General features: G+C 38.9%; 1 protein-coding gene across 7 annotated transcripts in view; it reads left to right on the top strand.

The window, feature by feature from the left end:
• The window catches only part of EBF2 (EBF transcription factor 2), a 202,060-nt gene that overhangs the window by 175,629 nt on the left and 11,880 nt on the right, over positions 1-14,551 (top strand). For 3 of the 7 annotated variants that reach the window (XM_023216868.2, XM_031935948.1, XM_031935947.1), the window contains exons 11-15: positions 6,947-7,035; positions 8,682-8,747; positions 8,830-9,007; positions 10,031-10,033; positions 11,574-11,759. In XM_023216868.2, coding sequence (XP_023072636.1) covers positions 6,947-7,035; positions 8,682-8,747; positions 8,830-9,007; positions 10,031-10,033; positions 11,574-11,759 — 522 coding nt within the window. The remainder of the gene's footprint in view (positions 1-6,946; positions 7,036-8,681; positions 8,748-8,829; positions 9,008-10,030; positions 10,034-11,573; positions 11,760-14,551) is intronic. The other 4 variants (XM_023216867.3, XM_023216869.2, XM_023216866.2 and 1 more) reach the window with 2 other exon arrangements.

Here is a 14,551-nt window from a genome sequence, read left to right as displayed (position 1 = left end):
CAATGAATTTTGAGAATTTCATCATCAAGTCTGTTTGCCCTGCAGCACCGGGCAGCTGTTCGTGTTTGCTGGTCGATATCACATGGGGTCTCCTTCTGGTCTCAGTGACGATGTCAGGCAACACAGGCTGGGCTTCATTCATGCTCTTGAATCTGTAGCTCTTGAAACTGAGGAGGATGCCCAGAGCGGGATGCAAGGATCATCATCTCTGGTTCTGCAGCAGGAAAGGTTAAGAGCACAGGTTTTGAAGTTAGAGAAGCAGGATACAGATCCCACCTTTACCACTTCGGACTGCATTGAAAATGGGGATGAAACCCACATCATAGGATTGCAATCAGAATCGAATGAGCTGATGTGCCTAAAAGGCTTAGCAGAGTACCCTTAACATAGAAAGGCTTCAGTACATCCTAATGGTGGTAATAATGATTTTCACTATTGCATATTACCACCACTAAAAATCACATTATTAAATAAAAAGTCTGCCCAAATTGCTGACATTATAATGCTAAGTGGAAGCAAAACGTTTATAGGATGATTCTACTTAAACATACGGCTATTCTTACATGTGTTTCTAGGTAAGATGACCTTGTGAGTGCAAGTGTTTAATGGGCCCCCACTCCCAGAATATATCAGAGATACTTTCAGGAAAACATAAAAATAAAGGAAATCTGGTAATAATGCATGAAGCTAGGCTAAAGTCATTAATACGCCAGAAATTTTGCACCGTTGTGCTGGCATGTGCACACAGGGTCGTACTGGTGGACATGTGAGCTCCAGCTGGCCTCCTCATTCCCCCTTAGGAAAGAGCAGCAGGGCAAGGAAGTGATGGAAGACCCCAACAGTCACCCTGAGGCTCTCCTGTCTCCACCTTGAGGAGTGAGAACCAGTGGCATAAGCAGAAAGTTGATCTTGAATGGGAGAGGATACTGAACTATTCTATACCCAGAGCAGCTGCCATTTATGTGTGAAAAAGACAAAAAGATACTCTCTTATTTCAATGGCCCAGACAGCATTTAACTCTTATTGATAGCACCTGACTGCAGAAGCATTGAATCAATGAGGAATGCAAGATGGGAAAAGTTGTGCTATGGCAGTATTGGTGGTTGGCCGAGAAAGCAGTTAAATATAGAGTGTCCAAAAAATTATTGTTAATATGGTGATAAGACTTAGTGGAAACATGAAAATTAGTTTCTAAAAATACAGATCATAGAAAATCTAAGAATAGTAAATCAGTTTGAAATGATCAACTGCCAACAAAAGTGTATAAGTGGAGAGAAAGAGGTGGGAAGATTAGAAGGCAAGCAAAACTCCTTATATATGGAGCGACTCAACATCTCAAATAATTAGGAAAAATAAAATATTTTCAGAGAAGTCTAAAGACACTTCTGTAAATTAAAATAGCATGTACAGACCAGGAGCAGTGGCTCACGCCTACAGTCCCAGCAATTTGGGAGGCTAAGGTGGGCAGATCGCTTGAGCTCAGGAGTTCAAGATCAGCCTGGGCAACACGGTGAAAACCCATCTCTACCAAAAATACAAAAATGAGGCATGTGGTGCATGTCTGTAGCCCTAGTTAGTCAGGAGGCTGAGGCAGGAGGATTGCTAGAGCCCAGGAGGTGGAGGTTGCTGTGAGCCATGATCGTGCCACTGCACTCCAGCCTGAGTGGCTGGACTTTGTGTCCCTGTCTCAAAAACAACAACAACAACAAAGTGTGTCTATCTCTCAAATCACTAGAAAAGTGTATGTGTGTATGTGTGTGTGTGTGTATATATATATATATATAAAACTATCAGAAATGAGAATGTGGGAAGACAAATTTATAGTAGCAAAAATGGACATGTTAAATAATGTGATCAAAAAGATAAATGAAATAAGACATTAAAGCATTGCCCATGAAATGCAGACAAAACTAATATGTATTAATTCAAAACTCAATAAATTCCAAAAGGCAGATACTGTGCAGGACACCTTTTTTAATCCAGGGCAGTTGACTACAATAAGCAATTAACAGGTTAGTACTCAATCACCTAGAAATTTTAAGATACTCTTCCTGGAACTAAATCAAGTCAGAATTATAAATGGGACTAATCAGAAAATTACAACAAAATTGTGAAATACAGTAAGTTGTGGCAAAGGTAAGTACCTAATGTTACACAAATAAAATCCAGATAGGTTAAATAATTTAAACGTCTACATATATTTGTGTACATTTCAGTGGGCGGAGGGGGAGGGGAACTCTAGATAGGTTAGAAATTTTAAACAAATACAATATAGATTCTATGCTAAAACATTTACAATCTTGATGAAATGGATGATTTTTTTCCAGAAAAAATAGAATGATATTGAGAAACAATGAATTCGAGGTTTCTGATTGGCAGTCAATCATTTGGATGATGGTGCCATTCAGAGAATCTCATGAGCTTGGGTGTCTTGGGTGAAAGGAATCTATGGAACATCTGAGTGGAATTTTCTGGACAACAGCTGGATATTTAAAGCTGCATCTCAGGCCAGGTATCTAGTCTAGAGATCAAGATTTATGACGATTAGCATGTAGCTGCATGTGGAAATCATGGGGAACTGATGAAGTTGCCCAGGAGAACGTGCAGCTAAGCTGAAGGCTGCCTGGCAACCATCTTGAGGAGCACCATGTACAAGACAGGCAGAGAAAGAACAGTCTGCAAAGTAGTCTGACATGGCCAAAGAGGTAGGAAGGAAGCCGGGCAGTGTGAGTTCAGGAAGCCAGTGGGTGGGAGGGTTTCTGGAAGTAGAGAATATGAGTGATGTCAAATGTTAACTCGGGGTTAAGATAAGAATAGAAAAGTTCCTGTTGGTTTGGCTAAAATGCTATTGGTGACCTTAGTACGAGCAATGTTACTATGGTTCTTTTAAGTGTTTAGCAAAGAGCTACTATCCATGCTATGTAAGATTTATAGAGCATAGGATAAAATATAGAAAACTTCTCAATATAGTTTTCAAAACCGGTATAAAATAAAATTCATTAGTTGGACAGAGCCATACACACAATCCTAGTTATTAATATGGACAATAACTGACACCTGCTTGCTCACCAAGTGCCAGGCACTGTTCTTATTAACTTAATTGATTTAATCCTTGTGCCAGTTGTGTTAAGGAAATATTAATCTAGTATTAATGGTTGAATCTGGTATTAATGGTTATATCTGAATTTAGATATATACCAAGAAAATGATACATTACATCCACGAATGAATGTTTAATTTTGAAATATTAGAAAATATAAAATATAGGCCAGGCATGGTAGCTCATGTCTGTAATCCCAGCACTTTGGGAGGCCATGATGGGTGGATCACTTGACGTCAGGGGTTCGTGACCAGCCTGGCCAATATGGTGAAACCCCATCTCTACTAAAAATACAAAAATTAGCCAGGCATGGTGGTGCGTGGCTGTAATCCTAGCTACTAGAAAGGCTGAGACAGAAGAATAGCTTGGACCCGGGAGGCGGAGGTTGCAGTGAGCTGAGATCGTGCCATTGCACTCCAGCCTGGGCAACAAAGCAAGATTTCATCTCAGAGGAAAAAAAAAAAAAATCTATATCTGTATATGTCTTACATATATTATATATGTCATATATATGATATATGTCATATATTATATATGTCTTGTATATTATATATATATATATATGTTATATATATAAAAATTTGGCCAAAGGAGAAAATTCATGTGATTGTGATTTTCTAAAACTCCAAGAAGTCCTGATAACCCTTATTGAACCATGATAAATAATATCTATCTCAAATAGCCAACACCACATTTGCTAGTAAAATATGTCATTCCCATTCAGAGAAAAACAAGAATATCCAACTTTATCCTCATTTTGGGGCACTGTTTGGGAAGTTTTAGCCAACACAAGAATAGGATTAAGAGAACTAAATGGGATTAATACATCTATCAAAAGGAGACAAAATTATCACTGTAAGTAGATGATATGAATGTACAGGCCTAAGAGAAGCAATAGAAAAAAAAGTGATATCTGTCAGAGGTTTGGGCTACAAAATAACAGTTACCTTTGGTTAAGATCTTTTCTAGGCGAGGCGCAGTGGCTCACATCTGTAATCCCAGCACTTTGGGAGGCCAAGGCGGACTATTGCTTGAGCCCAGGAGTTCGAGACCAGCCTGGGCAACAGGGTGAAAAACCTGTCTCAAAAGAAAAAAAAAAAAATGATATTTTATATGCCAAGCACCACACTGGGGACATTATAGAAATAGTTTTGATTTTGACAGCCAACCCATAAGATGGATTTTAAACTGCTCACATACATTGTGGAGCTGGAATTCAGATGCTAGATCTACTCAGCTCTAAAGGTGATTGTCTTCATCTCTATGCCATGGACTTCCTGCACAAATGTATAAAACATAAAAGTGTTTCTAGACTCGAATAAAACTCTTGGACAGTATGATTAATGAACAGCCATATTCACAGTAAAAACAAAAAGTGAAATATATAGCAAAAAATTAAAATGGTAAAGAAAAAACTTAGCACCTATATGATGAGCAGTACACAGTTTACTGAGGGATCTAAAGAAGGTGGAGTGTTGCTATTGCAAAGCCATCTGTTTTCTCTCTAGCTGTAGGTTTAATGCAACTGAAATTGTTTTTGAAATTTCCCTAAGGTTAATCTGGAAAGAATAAATGGATAAGAATAATTGAGAAGGCCGGGTGTGATGGCTCACATCTGTAATCCCAGCATTTTGTGAGGCCGAGGTGGGTGGATCACAAGGTCAGGAGTTCAGGACCAGCCTGATCAACATGATGAAACCCTGCCTCTACTGAAAATGCAAACAAAAATTAGCCGGGCATGGTGGCACGTGCCTGTAATCCCACCTACTCAAGAGGCTGAGGCAGGAGAATCACTTGAACCCAGCAGGCAGAGGTTGCTGTGAGCCGAGATTGCACCACTGCACACCAGCCTGGGCGACAGAGTGAGACTCTGTCTCAAAAAAAACAAAAAAACAGAATGGTTGAAAAAATGTAGTTTTTAAAGATTGTGTATATGTGGAAGGACACTTACACTATCAAATATTAAATATGTATCACAACCACAGTAGTGTGATTTTTACCCAGAATAGATCAATAAAACAGAATATATGTATAGAAACCGTTCAATAAATTGTGAAATACAATTAAGTTGTGGCAAAGGTAAATTCTTAACATTACATGACAAAGTAAAATCCAGATAAGTTAAACAATTTAAGCGTTCATATATGTATACATATGTGTGTACATATACATTTGTGTGTGTGTGTGTGTGTGTGCGCGTTTGTGTGTACCTACCAGTTCTTGGAGTAGAGGTGGTCTTTTTATACATAAAATACTTAAGGACAAATTGGGATGTGATATTGCAACATGATGCCACAGTATGAAAAATCTCAACATATAAAGTATTTTTACAAGTGAAAGAAGAGTGCAGAAAGTATTAACATGCAGTTTATAAAAGAAGAAATTAACATCAGCAAATATATGAAAAAATTCTTCAGCCTCACTGGTGAGTAAAAAAATGTAAGTTAAAATGAGCACACGCATTGCTGGAGGGAGGATAAACTCATACACTCTCCTGAGGAGTGATTTGACTGTATGTCCGAAAGGCCTGAAATATAAATCATAATTTTTGGTCCAGTAATTCTAATTCTTGGAATTTTCCAATTGAAATAATGAAAGTTATGCACAAAGGATAATTATTGCTCTGATGTTTATAATAGTGAGAAATTAGGATCACATTAATTGCCCAATATTAGGAAGCCATTTAAATAAATTATGGAGCATGTCATAGAAAAATATGCAGGAATTTAAAATAATATTATAAAAGAATAGTTAATCATCCCGGGGAAAGTTTACGATATATTGTTAAGTGGATGAAAAGTAGGTTATGTAAGCAAAAAAGGTTAATCCAGCTCATCTCTTAAGTGCGTTTACGGTAATTTTTTACTTCTGTATTTAATGTTTTTAATAGTTTTTTAAAAAAAGGCATTGTTTTCATAGAATAATAGCAACATATATATAAAATATATATGAAAAATAAGATTAAAGAGAAAATACACATTACTGTGTCTATTGCTGATAACAGCAATGCAGGTGATTATTAAGTTATTCTTTGTACCTTTTTCTTTAATCATGCATTAATTTTAAAACCATGACATTTAAACAAGAAGCTTTTTAAAAATAAAAGGGAAGAAGAAGGAGAAAGAATAAAAGAGTAGTGGAAATGCTAGAGTACGCCATTCATTAATTCATTCACTCACTCATTTTATAATTACTGACACTAAGTGCCTACTATGTGCCAGGCCCTGTCTTAATGGGAACATAGTGGTGAAATAAAATTTGCAGTGTTCATGGGGTGGGGTGGGGTGGGGAGGCTGACATTTACCAGATGTGGGTGTAATTAAATAGAATTGAAAACTGTGGAAGCATATTATGCATAAAACGGGTTTTATGAGAATAAGCTCATAGAAGGTTTATATATGTATAAATGTAAATAAGAGACTGGTTAAGAAAAATATTTAGAAGAATTTTTAGAAGATATTTAGAAGAATAGTCAGTACAGTCCTACTTAGGAAAGAGACAAAGGAGAGAAGGGAAAATAATATAAAAGTAGTTTATTATCTTCATAAGAAATTGAGATATAGTTGCTTGTGCCATTTTTAATTTTATAGTGAGCAGAGAAGTTTATGTACACTTAAAGCAGAAATGATAATTGTAATCTGAAAATTTGAATTGTTATTCTAATAGAAAAATATAAAAGTACTATAAATTCCAAATTTACATGTGAATTAACCAATGTTGATAGCAAAAACCCTGATTACATCCATTATGCATCCAGAACCTTCTTATTACCTGTGGAAGAATTAATTAGAAGGTTTGCTTTATGGCCAGGAGACAAACTCAGAGAGAAGATTTTTTCTCTTTCAGCATTAAATGAACCCACCATAGACTATGGCTTCCAGAGACTGCAGAAGGTCATCCCTAGGCATCCTGGAGATCCTGAGAGATTAGCTAAGGTAATGTGCTTTGGAAATTGACATGTGAAGCCATTTGTGTAGAATTTCAGCAAACTTAGAAAAATGCAGGCATTTACATCCCGTTAAAATTAATTAGGCCTTGAAATTTAGCTAAGCTTTAGATACAAGATGCACATAAAATATCTGCTAACTATGAAATATATTACGGTCGTATGTATCTCTGAGGAAATATGAAATCTGAACATTTGAGCCGATAAAATAGATACACAACAGGAGTATTCAGTTTTAAAAACATTGAAAATAAATATCTGCATAGTTGGTTAAAAGTATAAGCTTCGGCGGCCGGGCGCGGTGGCTCACGCCTGTAATCCCAGCACTTTGGGAGGCCGAGGCGGGTGGATCATGAGGTCAGGAGATCGAGACCATCCTGGCTAACACGGTGAAACCCCGTCTCTACTAAAAATACAAAAAAATTAGCCGGGAGAGGTGGTGGGCGCCTGTAGTCCCAGCTACTCAGGAGGCTGAGGCAGGAGAATGGCGTAAACCCGGGAGGCGGAGCTTGCAGTGAGCTGAGATCCGGCCACTGCACTCCAGCCTGGGCGACAGAGCGAGACTCCACCTCATTAAAAAAAAAAAAAAAAAAGGAAAGCTTCCAATCCTTTCTATTTAAATGTTTCTATTTACCCATAATTTCAGGGACCCATTAATCCCCAATCAGTATTAATCATTGAGGGCCTACTATGTATGTAGGTATCTAATGAGGAGAAAATTGCTTCTGTATAAAATTACTATGAAATACATCACTTTCAAGTGAACTTCCTTATGAAAATTACTTTATGAATTTGGCCCATGTTGTTGGCTTTATTTAAAAAGTACATCAATTTATTAGTTGTCATTTAGCTGATGAGAAACTATTAAATTTTCACATTTATATTTGCACTTTAAACACACAAATTATAAAATGCCATGTTCTCTTTTCCATACTGTGAATAAAATTTAAGCACCACAGTTGCTTCTACATCACACCTTTATTTTCCTCCTGGAAAAATCCCTAGCCCCACCATTAAATTAGATGATATCTGGAAAGTAGGTTAATAGCAATTTAAAAGGTTGTAAAAAACAGGAGGTGGAAAAGGCAAAATGAGAGGAAAGGGATTCGTGATTACTAATTCTCTCTGGTTAAAATGTACAGGGGGAAATATTATTGAAAGAATTCATCTTTATTAGAATAAAATTTTGCAGAAGGCATTGCCAAGATCATTTCAGTACTCTGGACAACTCCTTGGCAAGGAGCTAAACTCAAATCCATCAATCATTTTAAGAATATTTGGTTAATTAGAGACCCAGATTTTTAAAACAGAATGGGCTGAAAGTAGCATTTAGTAGAACTTCCATGACATTATTAATTTTAATCAACTCCACTCTCAGTTGGGTTGTTTTTTGTTTTGGTAACACAATCATTTATAGAGCCATTTTATAGAGGCAAATTTCAGATAGATAGGTATTTATAGAGAGATTTATATGTATAATTGTATTTTACCTGTCAAACCAAATATAGGACCTCTTGACTAATTGCTTACATTTTGGGAGGGATGTGTGGATTTCTCATTTTTGCCTATAATTTTCTTTTGTTTGCCATTTTGGATTTTGCCTTTGACAATACCCCACCCTCACTTGTTTTCCAGGAAATGCTGTTGAAAAGAGCTGCAGATCTAGTGGAAGCTCTTTATGGCACACCACACAATAACCAGGTGAGATACTCACATCCTACCCTTTCGTGAGTTTTGCACTTTATGCTGGATAGTATGCTCACATTAACCTGCTGTTTTGTAGGACATCATTTTGAAGCGAGCTGCAGACATTGCTGAAGCCCTCTACAGCGTCCCCAGGAATCCCAGCCAGCTTCCAGCCCTCTCCAGCTCCCCAGCACACAGTGGCATGATGGGAATCAACTCCTATGGCAGCCAGCTTGGGGTCAGCATCTCAGAGTCAACACAAGGAAATAATCAAGGTACCACCTTTCTTAGAGTCAAAATCCAAATATGTCTAATTTTAAAAGTTCTGCTGGAGTAGACAGAGTCAGAGGTTGAGTCATAATGGTCCAACAGAGTGTGTCCGCAGATAGGCAATACAATCATAGATTGCGTTATTTCAAGATTATAGATGGTACATTATTAGTTTGAGCTTCTTAGGTACCAGGTAGAATGTCTGGAAATATTTAAGAAGATTGAGTATTACTACCGGGTGTGGTGGCTCACATCTGTAATCCCTGCACTTTGGGAGGCTGAGGCAGGTAGATTGCTTGAGCCCTGGAGTTTGAGACCAGCCTGGGCAACATAGTGAAAACCCATCTCTATAAAAAATAGTCAGGTGTGGTGGGCAGATGTAGTCCCAGCTACATGGGAGGATCACATGAGCCTGGGAAGTCGAGGCTGCAGTGAGCAGTGGGGTGTGCTGGCACACTGCATGTGAGCCAAGGCTGCATGTGAGTACATGTGCAGTGTGACAGTGCACTCCAGCCTGGGCAACAGAGCGAGACCCTGTCTCAAAAAAAAAAAAAAAAAAAAAAGGATTGAGTATTATCAATTTAGAAAGGTTTGGGCTTATAGAAAATAGGTTTACAGGTATTAATTGAAAAGAAATTTATGCTTCTGTTATTGTGATGATCAGATTGAATACTGGAAAGAAGCAGATTATTGCCATTATCATTTATGATACCCAAATTTCTCTTCCTGGTAGCCAAGAGTGAATGGTTTGGTTTTATTTGGTAACTTCTATTTTGTATTATCTCATGTATATAATAACAAACAAATATAAAGACAACTGTGCTTTTACATGTAAAGCAGACCATGCAAAGATCTTTGCATTGAGATTGATTATTGAAGTGCTAAGTCGAAATCTGTCACAAATCATTTTTAAAAGGAGTAAACATTCCTAATGAGGTCCTTAACATTGGGAGAGTTTTTTTTCCTAATTTTATTTATTGGAAGAGAATTCCTCATTTTTTTGCCCAGGGTGAGTTCTTACAAAAGAGTAGGTGAGCCGGGTGTGGTGTCTCACACTTGTAATCCCAGCACTTTAGGAGGCTGAGGTGGGCAGACTGCTTGAGCTCAGGAGTTTGAGACTAGCCTGGGCAACATGGTGAAACCCTGTGTCTACAAAAAATACAAAAATTAGGCAGGTGTGGTAGTGCTCACCTGTAGTCTCTGCTATTTGGGAGGCTGAGGTGGGAGGATAGATTGAGTCCAGGAAGTTGAAGCTGCAGTGAGCCATGACTGTGCCACTGCACTCCACCCAGGGCAACAGAGTGAGATCCCGTCTCAAAAAAAAAAAAAAAAAAAAAAGGCCGGGCATATTATTACTTTTGTTTTTGTAGACATGAGGCCCATAGACCAAATGTCAAATTGTTTTTCATTTGGTAACAAATTTGGATTGTTTCCTAAATAGTTTGAGAGACAGTAATCCAAAGTGGTTTATTCCAGGACACATGAGATGTTTCTGAGCTGTGGTTTCTCACTCCTTCCCCCATTCCAGGCATAGGCTGGGTCCCCCACACTCACTGCTGATGCCCCAAAGGCCTAGGTCAAAGAATAGCACATTTTAGGGGAACTCATCAACACTTTTTGAATGAAATTGACCTCCACTTGCACCTAGGGCATGGCAACAACTTTGAACTAACATTTCTAAAACTGTGTTCCATAGAATACAAGTGGCCCCAGAGGTTGAGATACCTTTCCTCTCCAGGCCCCACCAAAAGATGCTATGGCATGTTAAATTTGGCAAACAATTAAGCTAGCAAAGTTAAACCAGTTTGTTTATTCTCTAGGCCTTCTGCATATGAATCATCAAGAAATGGCTACAGTGTGTAACATCTACTCAGCCTAACTTGACCACAGAATGCTTTTCTCAGTGACACCAATCATATCTCATTGGACTCCAGTGTCATATGAAGTATGATTTGGGAGAGGGAACTCCACACTGCCATTAGTCATTCGTTTCTTGGTGTGAGCTGGAGGTGCTGAGTGCAGGTTTGAATGAAGGGGAGTAGCAAGGGCATGGCTTTGCATAGATGGGGTAGAGAGAGGAAGGTATAAAAGGCTGAAGATGGGCTGGGCACACTGGCTAACACCTGTAATCCCAGCACTTTGGGAGGCCAAGGCAGGTGGATCATGAGGTCAGGAGTTCAAGAGCAGCTTGGCCAACATGGTGAAACCCTGTCTCTACTAAAAATACAAAAATTAGCCGGGTGCGATGGCAGGGTGCCTGTAATCCCAGCTACTCAGGAGGCTGAGGCAGGAGAATCACTTGAATCTGGGCAGTAGAGGTTGCAGTGAGCTGAGATCGTGCCGCTGTACTCCAGTCTGGGTGACAGAGTAAGACTCTATCTCAAAAAAAACAAAAACAAAAACAACCCAACCAAACAAACAAAAACTGAAGATGGACTGCACACTTCCAACAACTGCCCAGGGCACCTGGTGGCATTCTATAGCCTGGGGCCAACGCAGACCTGTGCTAGCCACATGTGGCCTGATGGTGCACGCCTGTTGATTTACCTGGGATTTTTCTTTGTTGCCAAGGGTACATCCGCAACACAAGCAGCATCTCTCCGCGGGGATACTCTTCCAGCTCCACGCCTCAACAGTCTAATTACAGTACCTCCAGCAACAGTATGAATGGCTACAGCAATGTCCCCATGGCCAACCTGGGTGTTCCAGGATCACCAGGATTTCTAAATGGCTCACCCACCGGCTCTCCTTATGGAAGTAAGTGACCTCTCTATACCTCCAGCTCTCCATGCTTTTTTGTCTCTGGGTTTTACTATTCGGCCTTTTGAGAGAAAGTTGCATTTGTAAATCTTCCTAAGTCGTCGGGGAGCAGCCTAGTTTCCTGATTAAGCATCCTTCCTGCCTTTCGTTCTTTTCCCTTAGCTGGACTTTGGCTCACGTGGTTACTCAAGGCCTTTTGGGGAAAGAAAAGGATTGAAACAATTCCCTTTTTATAGAGAAAGAGCATGTGTGGCCTGTGTTAAGTGGGAGCAAGGAATTAAGATTCCATTTCTGTTAACAATATGTGCACTCTTAGGCACTTTCAGATGTAATATTTAATCCCCATAAGAACTTCCTGATAAGAACTTTATCTTCATGTTATAGACAAGGAAGTTGGCTTTGCTGCAGTTTTCTGACTTAATCAAGATCACATAGCTAGAATAGAGCAGGGTAATAATTTAGGCGTAGTCCTGATGACTTTGAGTTATTTTGTATATCGCACCATGCTTCTTTTTGACTTTGCAACCTGCTTTTTCCCCTCCCTTCAGTACCTCCAGAGAGGTAGAAGTTGACTGCATGCAATCATGTGATATATTGAGACAGAACTTCTTCGTCTTAATCTGTGGTCTAGCAGCAAAGTCCCTGCTCTGGGAAGTTGTGAAAACCCCATTTGGGTTGCTTCGGGAGGTATGCCGGGAAGTTACACAATGGTCCCAGGAGCCTGAGAGAGTGCATTTTCCAAACCTACCTAGGGAATACTTTAGGCCAGGGGACAAGATGACATGGAGAGGCTGAAGTGATTGAGTAGAATGTTCTTGAAATGCTGGGTCTTGTTGCAATTCTCTGCACCTTGCCCTCTTTTTACCCCATGTGGTTCCCTTGTGCCAAGAGCAAGGACATGTCAAGGGCAGCACATAGCCACGTCACATTGACATGTCACAGAAGCTGCCTTTCACAGTCTTTGGACTTTTGGTTCCCTGGGGAGACACACCTGTGAGCTATTTCTGGATTATCAGTTCAATGCACACACTCTACACTACACGGCAAGATAAAGACATAGTACCAAGCAGCTAACGGTAGTAGAGGTCAGTTCTTCCAGTACAATGAAAATCTTGTTACTGCAAAGACATGAGTTCTATGTTGTGTCTTGTCAGGTGGCCCAAGTTCATTAGATAACAGTTAGTCTGGAGAAATAAATGATTGCTTGATTTGTTTCTACCTTATCTTGTTCCAAAAAGTGTTTGGGGGAATTATTGCAGTCAAATAGGTAGTATGAAAGTATAAAACAGAATCTAACAAGAAACTGAGCTAAAAGAAACAAATATGGTTCAGGAAATTAGGAAATGCCAGGGCCAGCATGAATACCATTTGGTCTGTTTACTTCGCTCTGAGTTTACAAGAGGCTAAAGCAAAGAGAGAAACACTATTTGTTATAAGATTTTATGTCCACACATTATTTTTTAAAGTAGCTCAGAAGAGAGGTGACCATTTCTGTTCCTGAGATATTGGAGAGGTCTTTCCCTTGCTTTCTCCTGGAGAAGGTGTCTGGTGTAGTGAAGAGATCACATCTTTAACAACCCCTACAAATAATGCAGTGGCAAGAGATCCATTGTGTAAACAATGTTATAACAGTGACAATAATAAGATGAATTAACAATTACATTCCTCTTTACAGCTTAAAAAGCATGTTGACATCTAGAGTCCAGTCAGAGCCTCACGACAACCTTGTGACATGGATACTATCATTTTTATCATTATCCCTTGTAAGAGATGAAGAATTATTAAATGACTTGAAAGTTCATAGTAAGTAGTAAAAAGGGGACTAGAATACATCATCACACTCAGAATACCACGTTTTTAAATTAATAATATAAGAATTATTTAATGTATTTATAGTGTAATATTAGGTTAAACCATATGAAATTCCCTCTATTTGACCATTTTTGATTTATAGAAGTGGCAATTTCATATCATTCAATCATAATTTATGTAGGTATGAATAAGGTTGAATCATAATACTTGTTTTTGTACATAAAAAATGATCAGTTTTATAATACAGTATGTAGTATGGTAGTGAAGAGGATGGAGAAAAGAAAGAGGAATGAAAATGCACAGTTAGGTGTTAATTGCTTAATATTTCTTCCTAAATAATTCATTTGATAGAGAGAAACCCTTCCCACTCCCACCAGAACAACTTCCTTCTGTTCTTTCATGATCACCCAAGCCCACTGCCACCAGAAAACAACACCCCAAATCTTCAAATTACCCATGAAAATGAGATGGTAGACACAGAGCAGGGAAAAGAGGAAGGCAACCTGCCCAACTGGGAGAGAGAAAGAGAGACTGGAGAAGACCTCCTCCCTGTACCTATTGAATCTGGTGTGATGGTTTGCACCTTCACTTTTGGAGGAAGGGTCTGAATGAGTTGGAGGCTAGGAATGAAATTCCAAACAGTGCATTCATTACAATCAAATTCCCCTACTCCACAAATACTGACTACCCAGTGGAGTTCATTACAATAGCACCTGACCTGTATTTCTAGCCAGCCAAGTCTTTACTTCTCTGGGAAATACAAAAAAAAAGAAAAGCCCCGGGGAAAATATTTTGTCAATTCAGTTGCTTGTGTCTGAAAACACAATTCTATGATTTTTAAAAAATGCATCTGATGTGGCTGGGCCATGCCATGAGGCAAGTATTTTGCCAGAGACTCTAAGAAAGAAATAGAGCCAAGCTTCTTGGTCAAACTCAACTTGCATGACAGCCAAGGCAGAGTATCAGAAACCTGCATC

The sequence above is a fragment of the Piliocolobus tephrosceles genome, chromosome 7, assembly GCF_002776525.5.
Source record: "Piliocolobus tephrosceles isolate RC106 chromosome 7, ASM277652v3, whole genome shotgun sequence".
NCBI classification, from domain to species: domain Eukaryota; kingdom Metazoa; phylum Chordata; class Mammalia; order Primates; family Cercopithecidae; genus Piliocolobus; species Piliocolobus tephrosceles.
The sequence above is the reverse complement of the archived record's forward strand: the minus strand, read 5'-3'. Positions and strand labels throughout refer to the sequence as shown.